The sequence below is a fragment of the Silene latifolia genome, chromosome X, assembly GCF_048544455.1.
Source record: "Silene latifolia isolate original U9 population chromosome X, ASM4854445v1, whole genome shotgun sequence".
Classification (NCBI taxonomy): Eukaryota; Viridiplantae; Streptophyta; class Magnoliopsida; order Caryophyllales; family Caryophyllaceae; genus Silene; species Silene latifolia.
The window spans coordinates 268,112,197-268,114,505 of record NC_133537.1 but is presented as its reverse complement, the minus strand read 5'-3'; the positions used below and the strand labels follow the sequence as shown (position 1 = coordinate 268,114,505).

The window sequence follows — 2,309 nt, the reverse complement described above, 5'->3', positions numbered from 1 at the left end:
TTTACTACCTTTAAGAATCACCTTACCATTTTTAGTGACCTCCAAAACACCATTATCAACATGAATAGTACAACCCTTAGAATCTAATCTACCTAATGAGATTAAATTTCTACTAATGTTTGTTATGTATCTCACATCACCAAACCTTCTACCTTGGCCATCATGAAGTCTCACCTTAACTTCACCAATCCCTTCAATCTTTGCCTTATTACCATTTGGCAAACTAACCACCTTACCTTCACATTCATCATAAGAGGAGAACCATTCTCTTCTTCCACATATGTGATAGGAAGTTCCCGAATCTAACACCCAGCTCTCACTAGTTTCCTTTTCACCATGAACCATTAAGAGCTCACCATCATCAACTTCTGCCATAGCTGCAACCCCACTAGCTAGCACGAGTCTTTTTCAACTCTATCAAATCTTCTTTTACCTTAGGACATACAGTTTGTATATGGCCTTACTCATCGCAATAGAAGCATTTGATATTAGGATTGTGCTTTTTCCAACCGCCCTTCTTCTTGCCACGCTATTCACCCACAAAAGCTCTTCCATCACTTGAAGAGCCACCACCTCCTTGCTTCATCGACTTCTCGGACTCGAGCAAAACCACAACGGTCTCATCTAAGGCCAATGTTGTCTTCCCCACAAGTAAACTAGTGATAACCTTGTTATACTTTTTGGGAAGAGAAGCCAACAACATTATTGCCTTGTCTTCTTCTTTAAATGTCTCATCCAAACTCGCGAATTGGGTGATCAAGCCATTGAACTTGTTTAGATGGTCCCTCAAATCGCCGTCATCTACCATCTCGAGCTCCAATAGTTCTTTCTTCAAAAATAGTTTGTTAGCCAAGGACTTTGCATTATAAATGGTACGTAACTCTGCTGCTCAGGGGGGAGTGGTAGAGAGTGGAAAGGACCCCCATGACCCTGATATTAATGCATAGTCTGGGGTTTTGGAATGTACGGGGTCTTAATGACCTGAATAAGCAGAAAGTGGTGAAATGGTTTATGCACAATAATGGGGTGGGTTTATTTGGTTTGCTGGAAACAAAACTGAAACCTGGTAGTCTATTGAAGAAGAATACCTCAATTTGTGAGGGATGAAGTGTCTCCACTAACTACAGTTGGCATAAGGGTGGTAGGATTTGGATGTTTTGGAAGCCTAATCTTTTTGATATTCAGTTTTTATCTTATAGTGCTCAACATATACATATGTTGGTTCATTCTCAAATTGATAACAAGAGATTTTACCTCACTTTCATTTAAGCTTTTAATAATCTTAATGGAAGACTGGAACTGTGGAAATTTTTGAAGAAGTTTTCTGAGGACTGTCATGAACCTTAGCTTTGGTTGGGTGATTTTAATACTGTCCTCGGTCCAGTTGAGAGATTGGGTGGGAGCACATCTGATGGTGAGATGGAGCATTTTCAGGACTGTGTATCTATATGTTGTATGGAGGATATTGCTGCTACTGGTGCTCTTTTTACATGGTCAAACAAGCAGGCTACTTTGGAAAGAGTATATAGTAGGCTTGACCGTGCTATAGGGAATCTAGAATGGTTTGAACAGTTTGGAGATAGTGTGGCTCATTTCCATCCTGAGGGCCTTTTTTATCACTATCCTTGTACAGTTCTGGATAGGAATTCTGAGATTAAGGGAAGGAAAAGCTTCAAATACTTTAACATGTGGGGGACTGCCCCAACTTTTAAATCTCTGGTCTCTGATTGTTGGTCCAAACATTATCAGGAGACTAAGATGTTTGGGATTATCAAAAAACTTAAAGCACTGAAACCTATTCTTAAAGCTCTCAACAAGGAATGCTTTTCTGATATAGAGAACAATACCAATATAGCTAGTCTTGCCCTGGAGACTATTCAGAAAGCACTTATTGATAACCCTAGTGATGCTGATCTCCTGCAGCGGGAACTGGATTTGGCCCATGATCTTAAGGATCTTATAATTGCCAGAGATAGCTTCCTAATTCAAAAGGCAAAGGTGCAATGGTCCCTGGAGGGAGACCTAAATACTTCTTACTTTCATCATTCTATAAAAAAAAAGAGTGATGATGAACAAGGTCTTCCAGATAGAGGATAAAGATGGTAGACTTTGTACTGATGGGACTGTTATACAGTCTGCTTTTTTGGATTATTACCAGGAACTTCTTGGGCTCTCATAAGTCTACTGATACTGTTAATTCTAATGTGGTCAGGCAAGGGATGTGTTGTACTGAGGCACACTGGACCTTACTGAATAGACCTGTCACAGTTGATGAGATCAAGAAATGTCTTTTCAGTATTCCCTCAAAC

At 39.8% G+C, this 2,309-nt stretch overlaps 1 protein-coding gene across 1 annotated transcript; it reads left to right on the top strand.

Annotated features, from left to right (window-relative positions):
- Positions 1-939: 939 nt before the first annotated feature.
- On the top strand, positions 940-2,097 carry LOC141620078 (uncharacterized). Its single transcript, XM_074437042.1, has 2 exons — positions 940-1,066; positions 1,385-2,097. Exons 1-2 carry the CDS (start codon positions 940-942, stop codon positions 2,095-2,097), a joined length of 840 nt encoding a protein of 279 aa, XP_074293143.1.
- The last annotated feature ends 212 nt before the right edge of the window (positions 2,098-2,309 follow it).